This window comes from Nomascus leucogenys, chromosome 22a (genome assembly GCF_006542625.1).
Source record: "Nomascus leucogenys isolate Asia chromosome 22a, Asia_NLE_v1, whole genome shotgun sequence".
In the NCBI taxonomy this organism is placed as follows: domain Eukaryota; kingdom Metazoa; phylum Chordata; class Mammalia; order Primates; family Hylobatidae; genus Nomascus; species Nomascus leucogenys.
Genome location: NC_044402.1, coordinates 69779104 through 69806374, shown reverse-complemented (window position 1 = coordinate 69806374; position 27271 = coordinate 69779104). Strand labels below are relative to the sequence as shown.

General features: G+C 38.8%; 1 protein-coding gene across 1 annotated transcript; it reads right to left on the bottom strand.

Moving 5' to 3' along the window:
* Window positions 1-1333: 1333 nt before the first annotated feature.
* KLHL41 (kelch like family member 41) lies at window positions 1334-18027 on the bottom strand. The gene is made up of 6 exons (XM_003254225.3): window positions 16786-18027; window positions 12942-13099; window positions 12712-12819; window positions 9292-9477; window positions 6607-6753; window positions 1334-2008 (listed from the first exon to the last, which is right to left on the bottom strand). Exons 1-6 carry the CDS (start codon window positions 17893-17895, stop codon window positions 1897-1899), a joined length of 1821 nt encoding a protein of 606 aa, XP_003254273.1. The 5' UTR covers window positions 17896-18027; the 3' UTR covers window positions 1334-1896.
* Window positions 18028-27271: the final 9244 nt, after the last annotated feature.

Here is a 27271-nt window from a genome sequence, read left to right as displayed (position 1 = left end):
AATAGGATTGGTCCCTCTATGAGAATCTAACGTAGCTGCTGATCTGACAGGAGGTGGAGCTCAAGTGGTAATGCTCACTTGCCTGCCCACTGCTCACCTCTTGCTATGTGGCCCAGTTGGGGACCCTTGCTCTAGGCTATCTGATTCAAATGGTTTTCTTTATATAGATATGCTTATATTTTTGATTGATGATTTTTCTATCTAAATAACTTAGATTGTTATAAACAAAAGCATTTTTTTATTGAGATATAAATCCCATACTATAAAATTCACCCTTTAAAAGTGTATAATTCAGTGGTTTTTAATATATTTGTGCAACCATCACCCATATCTGATTCCAGAACATCATCATCCTCAAACCCTGCAAGAAGCATTATTTTTACAACTTAATTTTACATCTACGTAGATTGGCATTCTCTCCCCAAAAGTAACCTCAATCCTGATTTTATAGTAAGTATTTCTTAACAGTTTTATCACCCAGATGTACATTTCTGGACACCATAATCCCTGTGGCCCCCTCTTCCTCCACCCTTTTGAGTCTGTCTTTATAAGTGCCCCTTCCTCTTCCTAACAGTTTATTTGTTGAAGAACCTGTAGGATTTTCCACTGGGAATTTCTTGATTCCGTATTCATGCTATAATTAAGAAAATTATTTTTCAATATAGAAAAGTAATCAGGATTCTACTTTAAATACCCAAAATAAAACTTGTTTCTGTTAAATATATTTCTGTATTTATGGTAGAGAAAAAAAGTGTATGGACACTTAGATCTGTTCTTTATGCAACTCCTTGACAAATAATCATGAATGTTCCAAATTAGTCCCAAGTCAGGTTTTTCAGAAAATAATACGGGTAAGGATAGAAGTCAAATATATGTCTATGAAATCTATGTGAGACTCATAAGTTGGTGTGTGGCTAAAAGTGATGATTAATTGATGACTTGCACAGAGTTGAATGTGATGGTTATGAGCAGATTGAGGAGTCAACTTATTATATGCACTAAGAAGGAACAGTGAATGGAGGATATCACATCCCAGAAAATGAAATAATACAGTCACCTTCCTTGCTGTCAGAAATTTAGCAAATAGGTAGCCCTTTCGTGGAGTGTGAATACACTTCCTCCTCCATATCACCCACTGACCCCAACTTCTGCCCCAGCAGTTTAAAGAATCAATCCATTTCCTAAGGGTGCTCCCTCACCCTCCTGCCACAGATGCTGTAGTTAATGGCTTGAAGACTGTGATTAACTGGTTTTAAATTAAAATTTTTAAAATTTGATTTGGAAACCACAAATAATATGCCAGTGTCGCAGAAAGAATGGAGAGAAAAGGCCATTTGAATTTGACTACTTTTACTTACAAGAGACTTTTCCCCATCAAATGATCTCCCCATCCATTTATTACACTTCTGAAGTAGCATTTCTGAAGTCATCTTATGGTATGTAATTCTTAGTATAATGCACAGGATTCCTGTCATTTTGAAGCACGAGGAGAGGTTTTTGATATTTTAAACATTTTTTTAGTGTAGGTGCACATATTCTCCACTTCCAATTGTAATAGAAAATCAGTGTAAGGATACCCTAATGACGCAAGTGAAATGATTAGCAAACAACTCAAATTTAGGAGCCTGCTTTATAATCCATTGAGTGAAACAGATTCACAAAATAATTTGTTCAACTGAATATTTAATTTATTATTAGAAAATGGTTTTAAGCTGTGATCATTACATTGAAGAGTCAAATGACCGAGGTTTTGTTACCTACCGCTCATCTCTTAGACAATAACTTCCTGAATAATTTCTACATGAGTGTCTGTACAAGCTTTTAAAAAACAGAATAAATTAAAGCCCCATTCACCAAACAAACCACCTCCCAATCTATTATGTTTTGTCACCTTGTTCACAGTTTAGACAGTTTGAAGAGATTTAAACGTGTTGCTAGGCAACTAGCTCCTGAAGCATAACGTATTTCCTTCAACATCCCAGCCCATTCCTTTTTATCATCTTCATACCTGATGGAGGAAAAAAAAGTAATCAATAAGCAGCTTTAGTTCCATAGGTTTCCCTGTGTTCAGAATACAAATGTGGATCTTTGAAAAATCCCTAGTGGCTCTTACTCAGAGGAAGATGCACCTGCCTGGTAGAACAGAACTTAAATATCTCCCAAATATGCATTGTCTGGATGAGCATGTGCCTGAACTACTGCCACAGTATTTAATCTGGATGCCTAGGCAGTTCAGCATTCTCTGGGAATCAAAGACGCAGAGAAGAGGAATAAATAGCTAAGCAGTTAAACATTCACCTTTGAACTGATGAAGATGGCTGGTCTCTGAGTCAAAGTAAGCAGACTCTTGCTTAAGAGAAAGAACTGGGGAAGAGCAGGGACTATCGGTAGACTTAATTATGCCTTCAATTGTTCCTATACACTAGTGCCTAGCATGGCACCTGATACACAGCAGTCACTTTATGAAAATTTGTTCCCCTTCCCCTTTATTGTTATGTTTGAGGACTACTCTTAGACTTCGCACTTGACTTAGGTAAGAACTGGTCTTCATCTCTGAATATTCAAGGTTATAAAGATACAGACAACTTGAATTCCCTTGTACCATGTGTGCTGAACATGTCTGCTCTGCCTGGTGCCTGGAATGTTTTCTTTGTGTGGGAAGCTTCTAAATGCTGCCTTCTCTCTGAAACCTTTCTCACCTTCCTTAAGCACAGTTTGTTGCTTTCTCTTTGTTTCTCATATCATCCTTTATATGGTATTATAGCAATTATCACTCCATTTTAATCCCCCCCCCATATCAATGTCCTCAAGCCCCAAAGGCATCTGAGGACAAATAATATATTAATATCTCTCCACAAATTGTCAAGACTTGGCACAAGACAACCCCAAATCAGCCAGGTGTGGTGGCTCATGCCTGTGATCCCAGCACTTTGGGAGGCCAAGGGGGGCAGATCACCTGAGGTCAGGAGTTTGAGACCAGCCTGGCCAATATGGCAAAACCCCGTCTCTACTAAAAATATAAAAATCAGCCAGGCATGGTAGTGTATGCCTGTAATCCTAGCTACTCCGGAGGCTGAGGCAAGAGAATTGCTTGAACCCGGGAGGCGGAGGTTGCAGTGAGTCAAGATTGCACCACTGCACTCCAGCCTGGGCAACACAGCAAGACTCTGTCTCAAAAAAAAAAAAAAAAAGATTTACCCCAAATCATTCTGTGATGAATGAAGGAGATTTAAAATAATTATTAAAATTAGCTTGTACCTACATAAGATATGCACTGACTTAATTTCATCAATGTTCCAAATTAATTCTCAACAATTGTACCATGCACTGATTTTTATGTAGAGGAAAGCATACAAAAAATATTTTGCTACTAATAAAGGGAATAACCTTAATTACATAAAATTCAGGGCAACAAATTAAGAGATAAAAAATAGTTTTAAATGACCTGAAGAAAGTGACCACATTTAAACAATATGAGGTTAAGGTTAAATGAGGTTTAAAAATGTTTGCTTCCTGGCAGTTATATTTACTTTCACCTTGGTCAATCCTAAATAATGGAATGATTTCAACAAAAAAATACAAGAATGGAATTTTTTTTTACATATCATAGTAAGAGGGTCTATGAGAATGTGGTCTACTGAGAGTTTTCACGTCTGCATGTGTGGTTAGAGAGGTTCACTAGGAAATTGAGGGCAAATAGGCAGCCATGTTTCTCTAGATCGGCGGCCTTCAACTTTAACACACTTGTAAGTCACCTGGAGGGTTTGCGAAAACACAGATCGCTGGCCCTATCACCCCCAGAGTTTCTAATTCAACAGATTTGAAGTGAGACCTGAGAATCTGCCTTTCTGAGAAGTACCCAGGTGATGCTGATGCTGCTTTGGGAACCACTGTAGTAGATGACAGGTTCTCAAATTTAATTGCCAATAGAACCATCTGGAGATGTTAAAGATACTGATGCCTAGGTCCTACTCTCAGAGATTGAGTTAATTGGTATGAAGGGTGGCCTGGGCATCAGGATTTTTTAAAGCTCCCGGTGTTTCTAATATGCAGCAAAGTTTGAGAATCATGCTCCAGATCCTACCCCAAATTAGGAAATACCAGTCTCAGAATAGCCAAGCAGACAGTGATGAATGCCCCCCTCTTCTCTTTACCCAATCCAGTGGTTCCCAAACTTGTCTACACATATAGAAACATCCAGGCATCTTTTAAAATTTCCAAAGGCCAGGCCATACTTCAGACCAATTAAATCACAGTCAATATGAGTGGGACAGAGGTGTTAGTATTTTTTGAAGCACCCTGGTGATTCAAATGTGCAGGCAACTTTGGGAACCACTGCTCTAATTGCAAAATAAACCACAATCAGAGAGGATCCCTCTTTTAGGTTCCCTAAACAATGTCAGGGCCACTTTTATAGCAGGAGATTTTGTACTTTCTTTTGCTGCCTGTAACTTTTCCCTGAAGGGGCAGCATGGCTTTTGATAACCCTTAGGAACCAGGAGGGCTTCAGGGAGGTCTCACTGATTGACAGCACAATTACTTAATATCAGTGTTTCTCAACCCTGGCTGCTGATTAGAATCATCTGGGGCCGGGCTCGGTGGCTGACGCCTGTATTCCCAGCACTGTGGGAGGCTGAGGTGGGTGGATCACCTGAGGTCAGGAGTTCAAGACCAGCCTGGCCAATATGGTGAAACCCCATCTCTACTAAAAATACAAAAATTAGCCGGGCATGGTGGTGCACACCTGTAGTCCCAGCTACTCCAGAGGCTGAGGCAGGAGAATCGCTTGAACCCAGGAGCTGGAGGTTGCAATGAGCCAAGATCGTACCACTGCATTACAGCCTGGGTGACAGAGTGAGACTCTGTCTAACCAAAAAAAAAAAAAAAAAAAAATTATATATATATATATATAATCTGGGGAGGTTTTAGGAACTAGGGATGCTAAACTCTACCTCCAGAAATTTTGATATAATTGGTCTGTGTTAATGCCCAGACACTGGTATATTTTAAAAGCATCCCAGATGATTGTAACATACAGCTAGGGTTGAGAATCACTGCCCATTTATATATTTGGTACCTGGCCCTGTTTTCCAAAAAACCCTAACCTTCCCAGCCTTCATTAGTTCATCCTTTTTTCCTACTGCTTTCAGCTTTTCCCCATCTCACTGTCTTGCTAATTCTAGCCTCTTTGCTCCATGGAAATCTCATTTTTTTTTCTCTTCCTCCCTCTTTTTTGGGGGGAGGAGGGATAATAGTTAATTTCCTTGCATAGCCACTTTTTTTCTGGCCCTCTACACAGCTAGTTAATATTACAACATGGGGAAATGATGTCTAATGCACAAATCATTGTTTGGTTAAGGTACCAGCTTTTCAGCCTTTTTAGTTCAGCATCTGGGAATAAAGCATCTGCTGGTTAAGGTATAGAACAAATAATACCCACTTTTCACTCTCAGGCTTAGTGGTATGCCTTCACAGATTAAGTATAAATGGCACTCTTCCAAAGCTGTACTTATAAACTTAAATGTGCAAACAGTTCACCTGAGAATCTTGTTAAAAAATACAGATTCTCATTCAGTAGGGTCTGGGATTCTGTGTTTCTTTCTTTTTTTTTTTTCTTTTAAGACTCACTCTGTTGCTGAGGCTGGAGTGCAGTGGCGCGATCTCAGCTCAAAATAAAATAAAAACATACTTTTTTTTTTAATAGCCTTACTAAAATGTTCAGTTGAGTAACAATTTCAAGTGTCATACTTAGAACTGCCTGGCACCTCCAGGCAGGTAAAATGGATTGCTATTTTGACTTTTTTCATTTTAAAAAAGTATTTGTTAGCTGAATCCTCAAACAATTGGAAGGCTGTTTAAATTAGATTGAAAACAGAACTAATAATGAAATGTAGTGGAAAGCTCAAGAGGTTAAATGTTTCTTTAGGCTGGGCACGTGGCTCACGCCTGTAATTCTAGCACTTTGGGAGATTGAGGCTGGTGGATCACCTGAGGTCAGGAGTTCGAGACCAGCCTGGCCAACATGGCGAAATGCCATCTCTACTAAAAATATAAAAATTAGCTGGGCGTGGTGGCATATGCCTGTAATCCCAGCTACTTGGGAGGCTGAGGCAGGAGAATCACTTGAACCCCGGAGGCCGAGGTTGCAGTGAGCTGAGATCCCACCATTGTACTCCAGCCTGGGCGACAGAAACTCTGTCTCAAAAAAATAAAAAAAAAAAAGTAAAAAACATAAGTTGTTTTTTAGAACTCTGTTTTGTTAGGAAATAAACTACTCTGGAGCAAAGAGGCTTTCACTCTACTGGATGCCTACAGCATTATACTCTTAGAGCTGGAATGAAGCTGAGAGCATCAAAGGTCCAACTCTCATTTTACGGTAAGAAACAGGCCCAGATAATTTCTTTCCCAGGCTCAGAGCTAACTAGAAGTAGATACTTGTTCAAGTAAGTGGCATGTACAAAAGTTCAATTAGGTTTGAAGTGTTTAGTCTACTACCAAGAAGTAGCTTGCATGTTGGGAAAATCTGGCTTATTATTTACTACAAAATAGTTTATCAGTCATCTGATTTAATATGTGATTCTGAAAATTGAAGTGATGAGAACTTACTTCCATATGTCATTGACTTCAGTGGGTGCAAATTCTTTAGATTCCAGTTGAATCATAGCAAAACCACCAATTGCATACAGAGATCCAGCCAGGCTGACCAAACTGATGGAGCTTCTTTCTTGGGGAAATTCGGTCATTACATCCCATCTAGGTATCATTAAAAATATAGTCAATGTAAAACTTAACGAAATGCCAGATGTACTTACTGAACTATTATAGGAAATAATAATTTAAAAATTCAAGTAGTGGCCAGGCAGCCAGGCGTGTTGGCTCATGCCTGTAATCCCAGCACTTTGGGAAGCTGAGATGGGTAGATCACCTGAGGTCAGGAGTTTGAGACCAGCACGACCAACATAGTGAAACCCCACCTCTACCAAAAATACAAAAAATTAGCCAGGCACGGTGGCACGCACTTGTAATCTCAGCTATTTGGGAAGCTGAGGCAGGAGAATCACTTGAACCTGGGAGGCGGAGGTTGCAGTGAGCTGAGATTGTGCAACTGCACTCCAGCCTGGGCAACAGAGTGAGACTCCATCTAAATAAATAAATAAAATAAATATTCAAGTAGCAGCCGGGTGTGGTGGCTCATGCCCGTAATCCCAGCACTTTGGGAGACTGAGGCAGGAGGATTGCTTGAGCCTAAAGAGTATGAGACCAGCCTGGGCAACAAAATGGACTGTCTCCACACACACACACGCACACACACACACACACACACACACACTGAGGCAGGAGGATTGCTTGAGCCCAAGGAGTATGAGACCAGCCTGGGCAACAAAATGGACTGTCTCCACACACACACACACACACGCACACACACACACACACACACCTGGGCAACAAAATGGACTGTCTACACACACACACACACACACACACACACACACACACACACACATACACACAGAGCCAGGCCTGGTGGTATGTCCCTATAGTCCCAGCTACTTGGGAGGATCTCTTGAGCCCTTGAGGTCAAGGCTGTGGTGAGCTATGATCGCATTGCTGCATTCTAGCCTGGGTGATAGAGCAAAACCCTGTCTTTAAGGGGGGGAAAATTCAAGGAGCACAGGCATCCAAAAGTAAATGACTACGTTTGCTACTAGAAAATATTTGAAAGATGTAACTTCATTAAATATAAAGCCTTCAATATGGCAACCCTAAGGCCAGGCACAGTGGCTCATGCCTGTAATCCTAGCAGTTTGGCAGGCCTAGGTGGGTGGATCACCTGAGGTGAGGAGTTCGAGACCAGCCTGACCAACATGGTAAAACCCTCTCTCTACTAAAAATACAAAAAATTAGCCGATTTTTTTCTAATTATAAAAATAATATATGTACATTATAGAAAATCTGTACTCCAGCCTGTGTGACACAGTGAGACCCTGTCTCAAAAAAAAAAAAAAAAAGTTTGAGAAAATCTGGAAAGTACAGAAAGGTATACAAGAAAGCAGATATCTCCATAATCATACCTTACAGACATAATCACAAGCAACAATTTGGTGTAATTTTGTCATCTTTTTAAAAAGCATGTACATATAAGCTTCCATACATATAAATGAAACTAAGAAGATATTTACAATTTTGTGTGTTGCTTCTTAACTTACATCATGAATGTTTACCCACATTACAGTCTTCAAAAACATTATTTTTAATGATAATTTAAATCGTGTTCCACAAAAGTTCCTTGTAATTTTCAGATACTAAAGTCTGTTTTGTAGTCAGGTACACGTTTCTAAAAAAAGTAATAATAGTTCTCTTTTTTCTTCATTGCTAAACTAGGAATATAAAAGGTATATACTCATCCAGATGTGGGAGCTCAAAAATTTTAAAAAGACCAATTTTAGATGAAGAATAGCTGTCAAATATCTTTTCACATTAAGTCAATAAAAGCTTAAAAATGAAAATTGTAATAAAATTGTAAACAGCATAAAGGAATGAAAACTTCTGAAGCATTCATACTTTACAGATGTCAACCATTAACAAGTTAAGTGAAGATCTTTTCATAAAGAAACTACATTTAAAATCAAATAATTCCACAGAGACATGTATATCCATCTACACATATACAATTATTCAGGGCCAGGTGTGCTGGCTCACACCTATAATCTTAGCACTTTGGGAGGCCATGGTGGGAGGATCATTTTGAGGCCAGGAGTTTGAGACCAGTCTGGACAACATAGTGAGACCCTGTCTCTACCAAAAACAAAAACAAAAACAAAAATTAGCTGGGCGTAGTGGTGTAGTCCTAGCTACTCAGGAGCCTGAGGCGAGAGGATCACCTGAGCCCAGGAGTTTGAGGCAGCAGTGAGCTATGATTGTGCCACTGCACTCCAGCCTGGGTGACAGAGCCAGACTTTGTCTCTTAAAAATAAAAAAATCAAAATTATTCACAAGTATTGCCTTTGCATTTCTAAATTCACAAAGTTAATAACAAGGACAAATAGAGCATGACAATACTAACTTAAGGGTCATATGTTCCAGATTACAAACATGTAATGCATCAGAATGTTAGATGAGATTTACATCCATAACAACAAAAGAAACCCAGATGAAAATACTTCCTTTATAATCTGTGGCTCTGTACCCTCCCCTCCCCACATCCTAATTAGAAAAATTACTTTTTATCCAAAGTTAACAATTAAAATGTATAGTTGTTCACATGCTATATACTAAGATGTGGCAACTCACTTATTTGTTGTAAGGTCAAAAGCTTCAACTGAAGCTGAAAGACCATCTTCAGTGACACCTCCTGCAATCACAATTTTGCCTTTATGGACTGCTACTCCAAACATGGAACGAGGAGTTTTCATTGGAGCCAGATCTTTCCAATCTCCTTTTTTGGGGTTGAAGATAAACACTCTGTTTGTACATTTTCTGTAAACAGAAAAACAAATGTTCCTTTTAGTACCTTCTTTTTTTGACAGCACCTTCACTAATAATTTGGCTTTGCTTGTCATGAGAAATATATAGTAAGGCAGAAGATCAGAAAACTCCAAAGAATTCTTAATTTGAACATATGCCACTAAACAAAGGACAAGCCCAAATGTGGGGACCAAAACTATAACTTAATTATACTATTGGAAGATAGGGTACCTTTACTTCTGGATAGCTGCTTAGAACCCCAGGCACAGCTGATTTTAATCGTATCTACTAAATTGAAGTTTTTTTACTCTATTTGAGTAAAAAATAAAATCATAAACCTTTTATTGCACCTCAATAACAAATGGTAAGTTAATTATCTGAATATCCTAGGAATGAATCAGTTAACTTAAAAATAATTAGGTGCAAATATACCTACTTTAAATTTTATATGATTATCATTTTATTTTATATTAGCACTAACATACCAGTGCATTTTAAGAAATCTGGGACTATGGATTAGACAACAAATCATCTGAGCTGATGAATCATGAGAACAGTTTTACATGCTAAATGCTACCAGAAAGACCTGGACTCATCTGAATTATTATTCACTCTGCCACCCAGGCTGGAGTGCAGTGGTGTGATCTTGGCTCACTGCAACCTCCGCATCCAGGGCTCAAGTGATCCTCCCATCTCAGCTTCCCAGGTAGCTGGGAACACAGGCATGCGCCATCGCACCCAGCTAGTTTTTTGTATGCTTGGTAGAGACAGGGTTTTGCCATGTTGGCCAGGCTGGTCTCGAACTCCTGAGCTCAACTGATCCTCCAGCCTCAGCCTCCCAAAGTGCTGGGATTACAGGTGTGAGCCACCATGCCCTACCCTTAGTATGTTTTTTATGGTTTCTTGAAGTTATCTCTAATTTGATGAGAGTTCAGAATTTCAAATAATAATTGATTAACTGTATATATTTAGTGATGAAAAACACCTCAACTTTTTTGTGAGGATGATTTTTTTAATTGTGTAAAAGACCAGTTATCTGGAGTAGAAGCATTTCCTCTAATATTTGACTATTGGTATCATTTGAACACTTCTTGGTAAGAACATTATCCAAAATCATGTTCTTCAAATTCATTAGTGGGAACTGGTGCAATTCAGCACTTACTTTTATTTATTTATTTATTTATTTTTGGAGATGGAGTTTTGCTCTTGTTGCCCAGGCTGGAGTGCAGTGGCGTGATCTCAGCTCACTGTCTCCTGGGTTCAAGCGATTCTCCTGCCTCAGCCTCTCTAGTAGCTGGGATTACAGGCGAACGCCACCACGCCCGGTTAATTTTGTATTTTTAGTAGAGACGGGGTTTCTCCACGTTGGACAGGCTGGTCTCAAACTCCCGACCTCAGGTGATCTGCCTGCCTCGGCCTCCCAAAGTGCTGGGATTACAGGCATGAGCCACTGCACCCAGCCCAGCACTTACTTTTAGATAATGACTCATTTCAAAGTTCTTGACTTTGACATTTGTCAAGCAGTGTTGTGTTAGTTAATCATATTCTGGAGATTGACATATTCCTACTGCCAAAACTGTATGCTTCTTACTGACATATGAATTTCCTAGTTACTAATGCTACTTGAAGGAAACAATTTAAATCATTTGGCAGGGTTCCTGTGTTTCCAAAGTCAGAATGCTCTTTAGTAGTGATTTTCCATTCAATTTACTCAGGAAAAATGCCAGGAAAATAAGATCTGGCACCAGGTGAGCATATAATATACCTTCCTTTAAATTTGATAGGAATAGCTGGGATTAGGGAGGATATAAAAATTTTAGAATAGGTTATCTTTGAATACAGGTAGATGTTTAAAAACCATTGCTTTTTAAAATCGCCTTTTCTGTGCTATATTTACCATTTAAATTGACTAATACCCAATAATCATTAACTCCAGAATAGAGTTCTTGACATCTAACACATTTCCATATTTTACTCTCCTTTCCTGCTTTCCCCTTACAATTCTTAATTTTGGCTCCCTTTTCAGGGTTGGACATCACTATTAATTCAATGGCCTGGGCAAATGATGACAAGCCAAATCAGGCAGATTTTTCAGGGGCAGAATATTAGTTCTCACCATCTAAACTGAAAATGCTTATTTTACTAGACAGGCTATACTGGTTTGACTGTCTCTGAAGCATTCGGAGCTCACTTCTCCTCTCTCTGGGTTATAAGATCTCTTTCCTGATTACAGGTTCCCTGAGAATTGACTAGAAATCAAGTTAGGTTTATATATGAAACCTCATCCTGGTTTTCTCACAAGATACTGAGTGCTACTGGGAGCTCAGTTTTGAACAGTTGGAAGCCATTTTGAATATTACCTCTGTCAGGGAGTAAATATGTGGAAGAACACTGCTGAAAAAATAACTGCCTTAGTTTTTTGTTTTTATTTTGTCTTTTTTACTTCCCTCTTTTCAATCACCACGCTTTTCTTTCAAACTGACCTATCTAAAGTCCCTCTTATGAGTGTAAAGTACAAATCCATGATATTTTTTATGCACAATTGTCTTAGAAGATATATTTTAAATACTACATTAAAGATACATTTCAATTTCTATCTACTTACGGCTAAATGAATAAGAAAACCCATTGGTTTTAATGTAGTAAAATACAATTATAAATCAGTGAAATACAGGACTTGGTTATGCTCCTAGATGCTGCCTGGACTGTAAGGATGCTTATGATTGGGGTATTAGGCTCATTCCTAGCAGTATGCTGAGTATCTACATGTTTACTTCAGCGACTTGAAATTTTATTTTAAGATTTTCCCTCCACAATATGATAGGTGAGAACCATGTCCCATTTTAGTGTGCAGATCCAAATGACAAGAGGAAGAGACCGGGAGCGGTGGCTCACGCCTATAATCCTAGCACTTCAGGAGGCTGAGGTGGGCAGATCACCTGAGGTCAGGAGTTCAAGACCAGCCTGACCAATATGGAGAAACCCTGTCTCTACTAAAAATACAAAATTAGCCAGGCGTGGTGGAGCATGCCTGTAATCCCAGCTACTCAGGAGGCTGAGACAGGAGAATCGCTTGAACCCAGGAGGCGGAGGTTGCAGTGAGCCGAGATCACACCACTGCACTCCAGCCTGGGCAACAAGAGTGAAGCTCCATCTCAAAAAAAAAAAAAAAGAAAAGAAAAGAGGAAGAAATCCTTCTAATAAAAAGTCATTTGGACATAAATCATGAGAGTTCAGGGTACTTACTTGTCATCTGTCTTTCCTCCTAGACAATATATCATCCCTTTATGTGAAATCACATTATGGCCGTAGACTTTGATAGGGAGTTTTTTTACTTCGTTCCATTTTGCAGCCCTAAAATTAAACGAGACAGAATTTATATACTTTCAGTAAATTCCAGGTTCTGAAAATATGAATATGTTGTAGGCACGCATATACTTGAATGCTTAGGGAACAGGAATATCATGCCAACTTACACAGGATCATAGCATAATACTGAATCCAGCGAAGCCTCTGTTTGAAGGTCTTTGCCTGCAACTACATAGATTTTATCATCTACCTCTCCCAGACCGAAGAGACACCTGGCTGAAGGCAGAGGTGGAAGTCCAACCCATTCAGATGCTATGCTATCGAGCTGAAAAAAATATATATGAGAGATTGTGGAGCCTGTTAGAAAAAAATTACAAGTACACCAAAAAAAGTTATACTTTATATGTTGTTTAGAAGTCATTGAGATAGTCAAATATCTCACAGGTAAATAAAACTACAACCCCAAAGTATCATATTGTAGCTCATAATTACTAAGAAGAATGAGTAAATCTACTTGGCCTACCAGATAAAGATATCAAAATCTCCAAGGCTTCAAGAAAAGAAAAAATAAAATAGAATCACCGGAGGTTAATTACAACTGTGAGGCTTCTTGTCAAATTTTCTCCCATATTGCCTTGCTCAGCTTTGAAACAGGAGATCCTCATACTTTTAGGACACTGGGGAAAGAAAGGTTGTCAGAGCAGGGAGGGTCAAAGAATGTGAATGACCCCTGTGTGCTATATTTAACATGCTCCCCATGCCAGCAGCTGGGACAGCTGGACCTGTCACTGAGTCCACAGACAGCTGGGATGTTGGGCAATATCTTTTTTTCTTTCTTTAAAAACATTTTAGGTTCTCTGTGTTTTGCTTTATTATTCCTGATACAGGCAGGTGTTAAAGTGAATTTCCTAGTGTGTTGTTGGGAGTCACTTGAAATACTCTTCTCTTTTTTTAAATTTATGTTAATAAGTAACTGCTCGTTTTTGGTCACCACCACTTCTGCAAGCTTAAGATTTTCCCAAGGAGGAAAATCTCCTTGTGCCCATGCCCTGGGGTAGGTGATGGTGGCATCTGTTTCAGCACTTACTTTTGGTAATTTAAAGATTTTACACTTTACATTTTAGCACACTAAGGCACAAGAAAACTGTTTTCTGCAAGAGTACAGTTGCAGATTTGTTGTGCTCTCTGGTACCACTTCTAGATTGCAAAAATAAAATGAATAAAACCCAGTTTCATTGGATACTAAGAATAGATGTGCATACAAATGGCTGTGATATAGACAGGGGTGTCTGTGGAAGCCTATCGATATGTGGTCTAGTAACCTCAGTTAAACAAAGCACTAATTAAGACTAGATGACATGAGAAGTTTAATCTCCACATGTGCATTGTTAGCTTTGCATTCACTAATTTCAACAGCTAGATTTTGATCCCTTATGTTTTCACTTTTGAAAGAAATTCTTTGATCATGAAGGTGGTGTGTAATATAGTAGAAATAATAATGAACATTTATGGGGTTTTGACTGTTGTCATAGGCTTTGAACTAAATGCTTTACACAGGTAACCTCATTTAGTTCTCCAGGATAGGCATTTCTATCATCCCCATTTTACAGATGAGGAAACTGAGGCACAGGAAGATTAAATAATTTTCCCAAATATACAGAACTTTTAGGTGATATTCAAATCCAAGCCATCTACATTCACAGTTGGTTTTAAAAAATGGAAACAGCAGCCATCATAATCCCATACCTGTGGGCCTAACTCTCATACTGTACAGTACTGTCTACCTTCCCATATTACCCGTTAGAGGGCACCTCTCTAGCAGATGGAACAGTAGACTACCTGCCAGTCTCTTTTATAGAGGAGCTATCAAGCTATTTAACTTCTCTGAGTTCAACTTTCCTCATTGTTAAAATTAGGGTTTGGACCTAGATTACTTTAAGACCTGTTCAAAAATTTGATGAATCCATTAATTCAAATTAATGAGTAGGGGAAAAAAAACCTCTCTTACCAAGGTAAAAAATTCTCATAATCTATTTATAGCATACAATCAAAGGTCAAATTACTCCTAAATTAATGCATTTTAAATAGATGTGACCAAGCAGAAAAATATAAAACCTGAAATTCTCATGTAAATATTGTCTGATGAGCCACAACCCTCTTTTATGGTGAAGTGTTTTTATCCTGGCATACCATTCTATTAGTGCCTTTTAAAAGCAGCAAGTCATTTGCAGTAAGAGGGAGTTGACCTTCCAACTTTGTATAACTGTTATTGTTATTGTACATTAAGTAGGTTTCTTGAACCAAAAATGAGAAGCTGTATCAGTAAAAGTAAGGGTTTTATTAGTCTGGAAGAGAAGGATAAAGATTAAACTGAACACTTGAAAGTAAAAAGGACTGTGTTATAGATACATTCAATAAATTAAATATGAAATGAAATTTAAAACTCCAGTAATTTTGGAGAATCATTCCATGGCAACAACTGTTCTGTGGATCTGTCATTTGTAGGTATCTACCTATATGTCTGTCATCTATCTATCTGTGTTTTCATAACATTCTTACTTCCTGGAAGTATTTATAGCCTTTTTCGTTGACTTTGCCCTTTTTGAAGTTTAAAATTTTGACTTTAAAATTAGGGCTTGGGAAATTTTCTGGCCCACATTCCAATACTTATAACATTCTTCACTGGAACTTTGAAAATTAAGAAACATGATTAATGTGTATTATTACAACTACATTTTTCAAGATTAGAAAAAGTTGATTAAAGGTATAATAGTATTTTATGAATGCAAAGTATGTCACACACTTTGAGAGCATACTGTGACTGTGGTATGACATTATATACTTGCTTATCTTTGGCCTTTCCAACTAAAGTGCCCATTAGCCCCGGCCATGATTAGCTATGACCTAAACAAACTCTTTTGAGCCAGTTGTAAGCTATAAAGTTTCAGTACTGGCATTATTGAAGACAAAGATTAAGCCAACTCCTTCATAAACTGATAAAGTATAACACATTGATAATATAAGACAAATTCCTTTCAAACAACTAAGGGTCTATTGGTTTAGGAGAATTAATTTTCTTGGAAAATTCTGTGGTTTCACAAAACAGATTGTTAAGTTCTAATAATGTCTAAGTATATCTCTGATCCAAATAAATGTGATCTAATAAAAATTTCTAACTATAATTAATTCAAATTAGCGACTTTTGTGTAGACAGTTTTTCCTAGAAGATAATCCAAAGTGTGTGGAATATGTACACAAGTTTTTTTCATTTTCAACAAAATTATATTTTAGGCAGTAACCATAAATAAGAGATGAAGCGCTACCTCCAAGAACTTCAAATGAAGTTCAGGGAAACTTGGAAGAAGGTAGAAAATCTGACCAATTTAGAGCTGCCAGCAGATGAAAAAGAAAAAAAAAATTAAAACAGAAAATCTGACCAATTATTACTTCTTTATAATGTATAAGAACTTTGATTTAGGGAAACTATTTGGGGAAAGACGTTAACTATTTTTAATAGGTAAGAGTATACAAGATTAAATTTAGTTTTTACAGCAGGGGGCGGTGGCTCACACCGGTAATCCCAGCACTTTGGGAAGCCAAATTGGGAGGATTGCTTGAGCCCAGGAGTTCGAGACCAGCCAGGGCAACATAGTGAGAGCCCATCTCTGCCAAGAAAAAATAAATTTAGTTTTTTCTAAGATACTGGGCTTTGAGGGATTGCAGTCACGATCATCTATAAACAAGGCATTTTTGGTAAAATAGTATAAAGAACATCTTAAGTCATTAAACATGAATTAGAACCTCATTATTCACCAAACTTTTTATTACACATTAACAAAGCAGTCAAATATTTTTCTGTCAACCCTCTATACAGCAAAAGTGCAAGGGACTAGAATAGGACATCAGTTAGAGTAAAATGCAAGCAGCCTGAATAATTCACAAATTGGCTAACTTGATGGTGAGTAACAGCCTTCCCTTTAAGCAACTACATATACAAAAAGTCCTTCTTACCTGGAAGAAGTATGACTGTAGAGGTTGATCCTTATTTTCTTCATCCACATATAGTCCTCCTACCACATATATCTGATTTTGCTGGGTAACGATGCTGGAATGATTTCTGGGAATCTGCTCAGCCAGTGCAGTAAGGTAGCATTCATTTTCCGTGGGGTCATAAGCCACTGCTGCTGTGTCATTAACCAAGAGGATGAGGTCTTTTACAAACATTCCATGCCTGGGAATGTCATTCAGGTAACCAGGAAGTAAATCTTCATCACCAACATCACCATTCACCTCACCAGCCCCAGTCTTTGCAGCATTTTTGCTAGGTTCTGGGAGTTTGCCTGCGAAAGCATCTTTTAGAACTTTGATTTTTTTCTGGAGGTCTGGGTTGCTTTTAATTATATCATCTTTCTCAACATGATCCTTAAAATATTTTTCTGTCATAAGGCGAAAACGGATACAATCAAACACTTCACTAAGGTTTTTAACCCTGTTTTCCTTGTCTGTTCGCACCCATTTCATCACTGCCTCAAATACTGCTTCTTCTTTTTCTACATTTAGGCTGTCATTTGAAATGACTGAGATCAGTTCCTGTGGAGACAGTTGCATAAAGTCCTCTTCCTTACAAATCTGTACAAAGCGATCAGACACAAATTCACGGGCAGAAATGGCCAGTCTCGGGCAGTCAAGAAGAAGTCCTAATCTTAGGATGGCTAGACAGTTACCAGGAGCAAGTCTTTTCTGAAGATAAGAAACGCAGACAGTAAACACTGAGGGGATCTGAAAGCGGCTGGCCAATGCAAAAATATCTTGCACATTTCCGTCATTGAGATCAATACTGGCAGAGTACAGGTATTTAATGATTAAATCAAGTATAGCAGGATCCACATTGTCTAGCACTACCTCCTTTTTTTTCGCCTCATCAATTTCAGATAAAAAGTACTCACGGAAGTAAGGACTACAAGCTGACAAAATCAATCTGTGGCAAGGAAGACTTTTGTCACCTGCTTTTAGGGTGCAATCGATGAATTTTTTCTCATCCAGGAGATCTTTTAGACCATCCTGAAGAAGGGTGGATTGGTAAAGCCGCAGTTCCTCTGCAAGTTCCCGCTGGGAATCCATTCTGTGAGTAACCTGGGTAAGGAAGGGAACACTGAAGGCCTCAGCTCCTTGCAGCACACAGGTCTAGCTGTAAAAAGGCAGATCAGTGTGCTTTGCCCAGCTTGAAGCCTTTGCAATTTAATCCCACTAGCTAAATATAGATACCAACTCTAACAACGGGAATTTAGGAGAGCTGGCTTGGAAAGAAGAGTTGTTCTTGCAGCTGTTATAGATTGAAAGTAACAACTGGAACTTTTAATCACTAGGGAAACAGCTAAGAAACAAGACATTTAAGTGAAGTTGAAAGCTTAAAAATACATAACACATTAGAAGATATACTAATAAAGGCTACTACAAGAAAATGTTTATTGAATTAACAGAAAAATGAATCATAAAAATGAGTCACTCCTCTAAATATGTTCTAGTGTCAAGCTACTTGGCTCTCTGAATTAATGATGCAAAGGTCAAGAATATGAGATGTGTTCATTTGAATACTCATAAGCAAATCCCATTTCCAATAATTGTTACATATAAATTTTTACCTTCTACTCAGAACAGTGGGATATAGGTATTTCTTTTAGAAGTAGTAAACTTAAAGATGTTTACTTATGTACTAGTTTTACAAAACCTTTAATGTTGCCATGATAATTGAAAAAAAGAAATGCAGAGGAATTGCTAATTTTCTAAAACATTCCAAATTATTCTTATGTGGAAAAACTGTAATTAATATTGAATTAAATTATAAATTATTTATTCATATCCTGCCTTGTCACACAAATAATGTGGCAAACGATAACAAGGTAAAATAAAAGCAAAAGGTTAAAAGGAATCACAGGGCCAGAAAAAATAATTAAAAGTCAATCTAGGGAACGAAAAAGCCCACACACACACAAATAAGATCACAAAAGATAATCTGTAATTTTAAGTATCAAAAATTATCATTCATTAAATAAAAAGTTAAAAAATAGAACAGATATAACCGCATGAGAACAATGTTATCACTAGAACACAGCAAAATCAAGATGAAGTCCTACAATAGTCATAGAGAAGTTATTTTTTATATACTCTTTTTTAAAAAGAGTATATAACTGGGGACATAATGTAAGTTGTTGATTATAATAGAATACCATGTTAATTATGGAGGTAAAAGTAATGATTTGAAAGAAAATTGGTCCTTTGTTTATATATAGATGGTATAATATACTTCATTAAATGCTTTTATTTATTTATTTTTGAGACAGAGTCTCACTCTGTCACCCAGGCTGGAGTACAATGGCGTGGTCTCAGCTCACTGCAACTTCTGCCTCCCGGGTTCAAGCAATTCTCTTGCCTCAGCCTCCTGAGTAGCTGGGACTACAGGCACCCGCCACCATGCCTGGCTAATTTTTGTATTTTTAGTAGAGACAGGGTTTCACCATGTTGGCCAGGCTGGTCTCGAACTGCTGACCTCACAATCTGCCCGCCTCGGCCTCCCAAATTGCTGGGATTACAGGTGTGAGCCACCGCACTGGGCCCATTAAATACTTTATTACACAGTCATATTGTCACATTATCTGAACTCAAGTAGGGCTGTAGAAATACTGTAATTTCAAAAGTTGGTATTTTTACACATGCCCCCAAAAACAAATTCCATGAAGACAGGGATTGTGGGAGTGTCTGTTCTTTTCAAATGCTATAGCCTAGGGGTTTCGTGAGTGCTTTATAAGTATTTGTTGAATGAATGAATGCCTCAGATCAACGAATTATGTATTTTTAAACTTCAAGGTCTCTATCCATGAGTAAAGGCCTTTTCTTTTATTTTACATCACAGTGAAGTCAGTGGGACTGTCAGCTGCTAAAACAACAGCTGAAAGGAGTGCTCATTGACTCTCTTTCCATTTATAGATGCCACTAAAGGTTTTAACACACTACAAAAAACTAACAGCTGCTTCCTTGTTTAAACAATAAATGACTCATTTCTCTCTACACGTAACATCTAACATTTGAAAAGATTAATGAGTCAGATGCAAACATCATATGACATCTGAGATTATTCCTTACTAGTCGGCAATTTTATAGTCTCTTTGGCTTGAAAAAAACAGTATTTAAACAATAGTTATGGCAGCATTTTATCTGTGACCAGTACAAATTTTTCATACACTCTTTCCCCTCATCTTAAAGGTGGTTTATTATAATTCCAACCCTTAAAATGTAGAAATCCTTTTCCACTTAAATGAAGAAACCAATTTGTAGCTTTTGTTGATTTTTATTTTTTATTTTTTTTTATTTTTTATTTTTATTATACTTTAGGGTTTTAGGGTACATGTGCACAATGTGCAGGTTTGTTACATATGTATCCATGTGCCATGTTGATTTCCTGCACCCATTAACTCGTCATTTAGCATTAGGTGTATCTCCTAATGCTGTCCCTCCCCCTCCCCCCACCCCACAACAGTCCCTGGAGTGTGATGTTCCCCTTCCTGTGTTCATGAGTTCTCATTGTTCAATTCCCACCTATGAGTGAGAACATGCGGTGTTTGGTTTTTTGCCCTTGCGATAGTTTACTGAGAATGATGTTTTCCAGTTTCATCCATGTCCCTACAAAGGACACGAACTCATCATTTTTTATGGCTGCATAGTATTCCATGGTGTATATGTGCCACATTTTCTTAATCCAGTCTATTGTTGTTGGACATTTGGGTTGGTTCCAACTCTTTGCTATTGTGAATAGTGCCGCAATAAACATACCTGTGCATGTGTCTTTATAGCAGCATGATTTATAGTCCTTTGGGTATATACCCAGTAATGGGATGGCTGGGTCAAATGGTATTTCTAGTTCTAGATCCCTGAGGAATCGCCACACTGACTTCCACAATGGTTGAACTAGTTTACAGTCCCACCAACAGTGTAAAAGTGTTCCTATTTCTCCACATCCTCTCCAGCACCTGTTGTTTCATGAGTTTTTAATGATGGCCATTCTAACTGGTGTGAGATGGTATCTCATTGTGGTTTTGATTTGCATTTCTCTGATGGCCAGTGATGATGAGCATTTCTTCATGTGTTTTTTGGCTGCATAAATGTCTTCTTTTGAGAAGTGTCTGTTCATGTCCTTCGCCCACTTTTTGATGGGGTTGTTTGTTTTTTTCTTGTAAATTTGTTTGAGTTCATTGTAGATTTTGGATATTAGCCCTTTGTCAGATGAGTAGGTTGCAAAAATTTTCTCCCATTCTGTAGGTTGCCTGTTCACTCTGATGGTAGTTTCTTTTGCTGTGCAGAAGCTCTTTAGTTTAATGAGATCCCATTTGTCAATTTTGCCTTTTGTTGCCATTGCTTTTGGTGTTTTAGACATGAAGTCCTTGCCCACGCCTATGTCCTGAATGGTATTGCCTAGGTTTTCTTGTAGGATTTTAATGGTTTTAGGTCTAACATATAAGTCTTTAATCCATCTTGAATTAATTTTTGTATAAGGTGTAAGGAAGGGATCCAGTTTCAGCTTTCTACATATGGCTAGCCAGTTTTCCCAGCACCATTTATTAAATAGGGAATCCTTTCCCCATTTCTTGTTTTTGTCAGGTTTGTCAAAGATCAGATAGTTGTAGATATGCGGCATCATTTCTGAGGGCTCTGTTCTGTTCCATTGATCTATGTCTCTGTTGTGGTACCAGTACCATGCTGTTTTGGTTACTGTAGCCTTGTAGTATAGTTTAAAGTCAGGTAGCGTGATGCCTCCAGCTTTGTTCTTTTGGCTTAGGATTGACTTGGAAATGCAGGCTCTTTTTTGGTTCCATATGAACTTTAAAGTAGTTTTTTCCAATTCTGTGAAGAAAGTCATTGGTAGCTTGATGGGGATGGCATTGAATCTATAAATTACCTTGGGCAGTATGGCCATTTTCACGGTATTGATTCTTCCAACCCATGAGCATGGAATGTTCTTCCATTTGTTTGTATCCTCTTTTATTTCATTGAGCAGTGGTTTGTAGTTCTCCTTGAAGAGGTCCTTCACATCCCTTGTAAGTTGTATTCCTAGGTATTTTATTCTCTTTGAAGCAATTGTGAATGGGAGTTCACTCATGATTTGGCTCTCTGTTTGTCTGTGATTGGTGTACAAGAATGCTTGTGATTTTTGTACATTAATTTTGTATCCTGAGACTTTGCTGAAGTTGCTAATCAGCTTAAGGAGGTTTTGGGCTGAGACAATGGGGTTTTCTAGATATATAATCATGTCATCTGCAAACAGGGACAATTTGACTTCCTCTTTTCCTAATTGAATACCCTTTATTTCCTTCTCCTGCCTGATTGCTCTGGCCAGAACTTCCAGCACTATGTTGAATAGGAGCGGTGAGAGAGGGCATCCCTGTCTTGTGCCAGTTTTCAGAGGGAATGCTTCCAGTTTTTGCCCATTCAGTATGATATTGGCTGTGGGTTTGTCGTAGATAGCTCTTATTATTTTGAGATACGTCCCATCAATACCTAATTTATTGAGAGTTTTTAGCATGAAGGGTTGTTGAATTTTGTCAAAGGCCTTTTCTGCATCTATTGAGATAATCATGTGGTTTTTGTCTTTGGTTCTGTTTATATGCTGGATTACATTTATTGATTTGCGTATGTTGAACCAGCCTTGCATCCCAGGGATGAAGCCCACTTGATCATGGTGTATAAGCTTTTTGATGTGCTGCTGGATTCGGTTTGCCAGTATTTTATTGAGGATTTTTGCATCAATGTTCATCAAGGATATTGGTCTGAAATTCTCTTTTTGGGTTATGTCTCTGCCAGGCTTTGGTATCAGGACGATGCTGGCTTCGTAAAATGTGTTAGGGAGGATTCCCTCTTTTTCTATCGATTGGAATAGTTTCAGAAGGAATGGTACCAGTTCCTCCTTGTACCTCTGGTAGAATTCAGCTGTGAATCCATCAGGTCCTGGACTCTTTTTGGTTGGTCAGCTATTGATTGTTGCCACAATTTCAGAGGCTGTTATTGGTCTATTCAGAGATTCAACTTCTTCCTGGTTTAGTCTTGGGAGGGTGTATTTGTTGAGGAATTTATCCATTTCTTCTAGATTTTCTAGTTTATTTGCATAGAGGTGTTTGTAGTATTCTCTGATGGTAGATTGTATTTCTGTGGGATCGGTGGTGATATCCCCTTTTACGTTTTTTATTGCATCTATTTGATTCTTCTCTCTTTTCTTCTTTATTAGTCTTGCTAGCGGTCCATCAATTTTGTTGATCTTTTCAAAAAACCAGCTCCGGGATTCATTAATTTTTTGAAGGGTTTTTTGTGTCTCTATTTCCTTCAGTTCTGCTCTGATTTTAGTTATTTCTAGCCTTCTGCTAGCTTTTGAATGTGTTTGCTCTTGCTTTTCTAGTTCTTTTAATTGTGATGTTAGGGTGTCAATTTTGGATCTTTCCTGCTTTCTCTTGTGGGCATTTAGTGCTATAAATTTCCCTCTACACACTGCTTTGAATATGTCCCAGAGATTCTGGTATGTTGTGTCTTTGTTCTCGTTGGTTTCAAAGAACATCTTTATTTCTGCCTTCATTTCATTATGTACCCAATAGTCATTCAGGAGCAGGTTGTTCAGTTTCCATGTAGTTGAGCAGTTTTGAGTGAGTTTCTTAATCCTGAGTTCTAGTTTGATTGCACTGTGGTCTGAAAAACAGTTTGTTATAATTTGTGTTCTTTTACATTTGCTGAGGAGAGCTTTACTTCCAACTATGTGGTCAATTTTGGAATAGGTGTGGTGTGGTGCTGAAAAAAATGTATATTCTGTTGACCTGGGGTAGAGAGTTCTGTAGATGTCTATTAGGTCCACTTTATGTAGAGCTGAGTTCAATTCCTGGATATCCTTGTTAACTTTCTGTCTCGTTGATCTGTCTAATGTTGACAGTGGGGTGTTAAAATCTCCCATTATTATTGTGTGGGAGTTTAAGTCCCTTTGTAGGTCACTCAGGACTTGCTTTATGAATCTGGGTGCTCCTGTGTTGGGTGCATATATATTTAGGATAGTTAGCTCTTCTTGTTGAATTGATCCCTTTACCATTATGTAATGGCCTTCTTTGTCTCTTTTGATCTTTGTTGTTTTAAAGTCTATTTTATCAGAGACTAGGATTGCAACCCCTGCCTTTTTTTGTTTTCCAGTTGCTTGATAGATCTTCCTCCATCCCTTTATTTTGAGTCTATGTGTGTCTCTGCACGTGAGATGGGTTTTCTGAATACAGCACACTGATGGGTCCTGACTCCTTATCCAGTTTGCCAGTCTGTGTCTTTTGATTGGAGCATTTAGCCCATTTACATTAAACGTTAGTATTGTTATGTGTGAATCTGATCCTGTCATTATGATGTTAGTTGGTTATTTTGCTCGTTAGTTGCTATAGTTTCTTCCTAGCCTCGATGGTCTTTACAATTTGGCGTGTTTTTGCAGTGGCTGGTACCGGTTGTTCCTTTCCATGTTTAGTGCTTCCTTCAGGAGCTCTTTTAGGGCAGGCCTGGTGGTGACAAAATCACTCAGCATTTGCTTGTCTGTAAAGTATTTTATTTCTCCTTCACTTATGAAGCTTAGTTTGGCGGGATAGGAAATTCTGGGTTGAAAATTCTTTTCTTTAAGAATGTTGAATATCGGCCCCCACTCTCTTCTGACTTGTAGAGTTTCTGCTGAGAGATCAGCTGTTAGTCTGATGGGCTTCCCTTTGTGGGTAACCTGACCTTTCTCTCTGGCTGCCCTTAACATTTTTTCCTTCATTTCAACTTTGGTGAATCTGACAATTATGTGTCTTGGAGTTGCTCTTCTCGAGGAGTATCTTTGTGGCGTTCTCTGTATTTCCTGAATCTGAATGCTGGCCTGCTTTGCTAGATTGGGGAAGTTCTCCTGGATAATATCTTGCAGAGTGTTTTCCAACTTGGTTCCATTCTCCCCATCATTTTCAGGTACACCAATCAGACGTAGGTTTGGTCTTTTCACATAGTCCCAAATTTCTTGGAGGCTTTGTTCATTTCTTTTTATTCTTTTTTCTCTAAACTTCCCTTCTCTCTTCATTTCATTCATTTCATCTTCCATCAGCGATACCCTTTCTTCCAGTTGATCGCATCTGCTACTGAGGCTTCTGCAATCTTCGTGTAGTTCTCGAAACTTGGCTTTCAGCTCCATCAGCTCCTTTAAGCCCTTCTCTCCATTGGTTATTCTAGTTATCCATTCTTCTAATTTTTTTTCAAAGTTTTTAACTTCTTTGCTATTGTTTTGAATTTCCTCCCGTAGCTCAGAGTAGTTTGATCGTCTGAAGCCTTCTTCTGTCAACTCGTCAAAGTCATCCTCCATCCAGCTTTGTTCCGTTGCTGGTGAGGAACTGCATTCCTTTGGAGGAGGAGAGGTGCTCTGTTTTTTAGAGTTTCCAGTTTTTGTGTTCTGTTTTTTCCCCATCTTTGTGGTTTTATCTACTTTTTGTCTTTGATGATGGTGATGTACAGATGGGTTTTTGGTGTGGATGTCCTTTCTGTTTGTTAGTTTTCCTTCTACCAGACAGGACCCTCAGCTGCAGGTCTGTTGGAGTTTACTAGAGGTCCACTCCAGACCCTGTTTGGCTGGGTGTCAGCAGCGGTGGCTGCAGAACAGCGGATTTTCGTGAGACCACAAATTCAGCTGTCTGATAGTTCCTCTGAAAGTTTTGTCTCAGAGGAGTACCCGGCTGAATGAGGTGTCAGTCTGTCCCTACTGGGGCGGTGCCTCCCATTTAGGCTGCTCAGGGGTGAGGGACCCACTTTAGGAGGCAGACTGTCCGTTCTCAGATCTCCAGCTGCATGCTGGGAGAACCACTACTCTCTTCAAAGCTGTCAGTCAGACAGGGACATTTAAGTCTGTGGAATTTCCTGCTGACTTTTTGTCTGTGCCCTGCCCCCAGAGGTGGAGCCTACAGAGGCAGGCAGGCCTCCTTGAGCTGTGGTGGGCTCCACCCAGTTCGAGCTTCCTGGCTGCTTTGTTTACCTAAGCAAGCCTGGGCAATGGCGGGTGCCCCTCCCCCAGCCTCGCTGCTGCCTTGCAGCTTGATCTCAGACTGCTGTGCTAGCAATCAGCGAGACTCCGTGGGCATAGGACCCTCCGAGCCAGGTGCGGGACACAATCTCCTAGTGTGCCGTTTTCCAGGCCCGTTGGAAAAGCGCAGTATTAGGATTGGACTGACCCGATATTCCAGGTGCCGTCTGTTTCCCCTTTCTTTGACTAGGAAAGGGAACTCCCTGACCCCTTGCGCTTCCCGAGTGAGGCAATGCCTGGCCCTGCTTCGGCTCGCGCACAGTGCGCTTCACCGACTGTCCTGTACCCACTGTTAGGCACTCCCTAGTGAGATGAAACCGGTACCTCAAGCAGAAATGCAGAAATCATCCGTCTTCTGTGTCGCTGGGGCTGGGAGCTGGAGACCGGAGCTGTTCCTATTCGGCCATCTTGGCTCCACCCCGCTTTTGTTGATTTTTAATAAACTTAGGTTAGCACTTGGTTGTACTGTATGTCTATGTTTGCACACAGACTTGCATCTTATTTTAAATGTTTTTACATACTTTTCCCTCTGGAAGAAGAGGGCTCCTCTGGCTAATTTCAATTATTTGAAAAAGATTTCTTACAATGTGTTTTACACGGAAACAGTGGTCAAAAACACTGAATGATCCTAGAGAGGTCAACAAGTCTTACCTAACCAAGAAATGAGAAAAATAATATCCTATTTTTGAAAATTCAAAGAAGTTTCAATAAATACAAAGTTAATAAAGCTATTTTCTTACAAAGTAAATGTATTCTTGCCAAAACTATACTGAAATTCTTACAAAATAGCATCCAAAACACTTTAAAGGGGGGTTGATGTATTCCAGAGTTAGTTGTAATTTTTAGTTTTTACAAAAATGACAGGTTTAAGGATTACAATTTATATTAGAGTTGGTTTACATTTGGAGCTATGTGATTATTTATTTATTTATTTATTGAGACGGAGTCTTGCTCTGTTGCCCAAGCTGGAGTGCAGTGGTGTGATTCTTGGCTCACTGCAGCCTCCACCTCCCAGGTCCAAGTGATTCTCGTGCCCCTCTCAGGTAGCTGGGACTACAGGTGCCCACCACACGCCCAGCTCATTTTTATATTTTTAGTAGAGATGGGTCTCACCATGTTGGCCAGGCTAGTCTCAAACTTCTGACCTCAAGTGATCTGCCTGCCTCGGCCTCCCAAAGTGTTGAGATTATAGGCATGAGCCATCACGCCTGGCCAGGAGCCATGGGATATTTAAATCAGATTTTCACAATTAAGAAAGCAGAATTTTGATTATTCCGTAAGAATAGTCTTTTTCTTTTAAATAAGACTTTCAAAACGTTAAATGGTGCTGCATAAATTCTTTATTAAACCGAACATGATACAGTCACTTAATATTTGAAAACTAAGACTTTACAGGTA